This window comes from Entamoeba nuttalli (genome assembly GCF_000257125.1).
Source record: "Entamoeba nuttalli P19 unplaced genomic scaffold asmbl_9094, whole genome shotgun sequence".
In the NCBI taxonomy this organism is placed as follows: Eukaryota; Evosea; order Mastigamoebida; family Endamoebidae; genus Entamoeba; species Entamoeba nuttalli.
In genome coordinates this window covers 219-2,556 of record NW_008579456.1, presented here as the reverse complement: position 1 = coordinate 2,556, position 2,338 = coordinate 219, and the positions used below count along the sequence as shown (strand labels likewise).

At 28.2% G+C, this 2,338-nt stretch overlaps 3 protein-coding genes across 3 annotated transcripts; 1 reads left to right on the top strand and 2 right to left on the bottom strand.

Moving 5' to 3' along the window:
* Positions 1–164: 164 nt before the first annotated feature.
* On the bottom strand, positions 165–470 carry ENU1_193730 (hypothetical protein; the record flags this gene model as incomplete). Its single annotated transcript, XM_008861908.1, has 1 exon — positions 165–470. One exon carries the CDS (start codon positions 468–470, stop codon positions 165–167), a length of 306 nt encoding a protein of 101 aa, XP_008860130.1.
* Positions 471–668: 198 nt separating this feature from the next.
* ENU1_193720 (hypothetical protein) lies at positions 669–986 on the top strand (the record flags this gene model as incomplete). The annotated part of the gene is made up of 1 exon (XM_008861907.1): positions 669–986. One exon carries the CDS (start codon positions 669–671, stop codon positions 984–986), a length of 318 nt encoding a protein of 105 aa, XP_008860129.1.
* Positions 987–1,188: 202 nt separating this feature from the next.
* ENU1_193710 (hypothetical protein) lies at positions 1,189–1,959 on the bottom strand (the record flags this gene model as incomplete). The annotated part of the gene is made up of 1 exon (XM_008861906.1): positions 1,189–1,959. The coding sequence occupies one exon, from the start codon at positions 1,957–1,959 to the stop codon at positions 1,189–1,191; it is 771 nt and encodes a 256-aa protein (XP_008860128.1).
* Positions 1,960–2,338: the final 379 nt, after the last annotated feature.

The window sequence follows — 2,338 nt, the reverse complement described above, 5'->3', positions numbered from 1 at the left end:
GTTTAATAATATATAATTGGATAATAATATTAATGTTCGATTAAGTTAAATAAACCCGACGAAGGAGGATTACATAAGTTAATAAAAAAAATACGAATATCAAATAAATCTTTAATTGATAATTAGTAAAAAAAAAGTAATAAAAAAGTAATAAAAAAAATTAATCAATTAAAGTGTATGGCATACTCTCTGGTATAGAAAAATCTAAATTGATCTAGAAGTCCTAGAAGATTTTCATTATCTATTATTAATACCTGAGCGTCTGCTATTAAATAATCCAAATATTTGAGCAACGTAACATCGTAATTGAATTCGTTAATAAATGAGACGCGTCTCAACCAAATGGCAATAGCATGAATTAGACTATCACCTTCAGGAGACAAATTGGTTGATGATAAACTTTTGATAACGTTTGATATTTTCTCGGATAAATCTTTTAAAACGTTTTTTATGTAGGGGGAAGAATTCATAATGTTGATAATATTGTTAATTTTCAGTGCTTTAAATACGTTTGAATACGTGTTGTTTAGTAATAGTTTTGTCTGTTTGGTGACGTGTATTGTCTGTTCGCGTTGAGTTATGCCTGTTTGTGTCTGTTTATGACGTTTTTATTTATGGTGATGAATTTGTTGTATATTTAAACTGGAATATTTTTTTTAACTATAAAAATGAGTATTCCTGTTGATGACCGTGTTGAAGCATGTAATATTAGTGATTTAAGTGTTAAAGAACTTTCTAGTTATTTCATTGATTTAGACGGTATAGAGGATTTATGTGAGGATTTAAAAAACTTATATGAAAAGGAACAGTGTTCTACTTTAGGCGATGAGAAATATCTGCGAATTTTAGAAAAGGAAGCCGAGCTTGTTGAGGATATTGCTATTACTTCTATGAACTTTGTACGGGATTATGGTAAAATATTAACAGTGATGAGACACTGTTCCCAAAAACAACGTGATGAAACTAAACCGAAGAAAAATAATTGAATCTCTTTTAATTAATATTTATTCTATAAATTTGAGAAATAATTCTGCTATTATAATGCAGATAATTAGTATGAGTAAAACGAATGAAGCTGCTATTGAGAAACAAATTCTTAATAATAGTTTCGGTTTTTTATCTAATGAAGCGGTTGTTGGCGATTCTTCTGTGTTTTTCATTGTGTAAATATCAAATGATAATAATTAGTTAATTAGACTGTTTCAGTTTTTCTTCTATTATATTCGAATAAAACATATAATATACGTCGTTTAAGCTAAACAGATCTTCCTTCTTTTTATATTGTTCTAATTCTACTGTTCTTCCCCTCTTCTTGATTCTTTTAAATTGAGTGTCTGTATCTCCGCAGAACAAGAATACGTATAAATCTCTTTCCATAATTCCTAACATGGCTGGATGTATATAAGTATTAATAATTGCTTCTTGTATTATTTCAATTGACAATCTTGATGTATCTACGTTTAACACCGCGACGCTTTTATCTCTGATGTTTGGTATGCTGTACCTTCTGCACATTTGTTTCATTCTTAAATCGAGTTGGCTTCTTTCTTTGACTGACAGTGAATCGTTGTTTTTACAAAATATTTCTAGTGATTCAATTGGGTGTCTGACCCATAAAACAAAATCCGCTTCTTCGTATAATTCGGAATTTAATTGTTTTTCGTAACAATCGAGGACGTATTGTTGAAACTCGTAATTGCTAATAAGTCGATTATGTAAATGATGCAACTTGATTTCGCCTCCTTTATCGTAATTGATAAATTCTTTAATAACGACAGTGTGTGAATAAAAATCCATATATTCGAGTATTAAATTGACTAATGTGGTTTTACCCGTTCCTATACTTCCTCCAATGAAAAAGTGTTGCTTTCCGAAATTGTATTGTAATACTTGGTCGTTGTTGATACTATTTTCATAATTTGTATTGTTATTATTATTGTCCATTAAACAATTAATCATTTTTAGTTTGTTTATTAATAACGTATTACGTTGTAATACGTATTAATTGATAGGACATTCGTATTTTTATGTATAATATTTAATATTTTTATTATTATAATTTTTATTACGAACCGTCATTGATATGCCGTTTCTATTTTCTTTTCTTTTGTTTATTCGTTTTGTATGTTTCTTTGCTTCTTCATGCTTCTATGTTGCATTTTTTTTCTTAATTCTCGTTTCTATTCTTCATTGGTATGATGTTTATCATTTTCTTGACTTTTCGATGACTTTTGTATGTTTATTCGACTTCTTTATGTTTCTATGTTACATTTTCTTCTTATTTCTGCACATTTGTTTCACCCTAATTCCTCAACAATTGAAAAATTTGAATGTTATT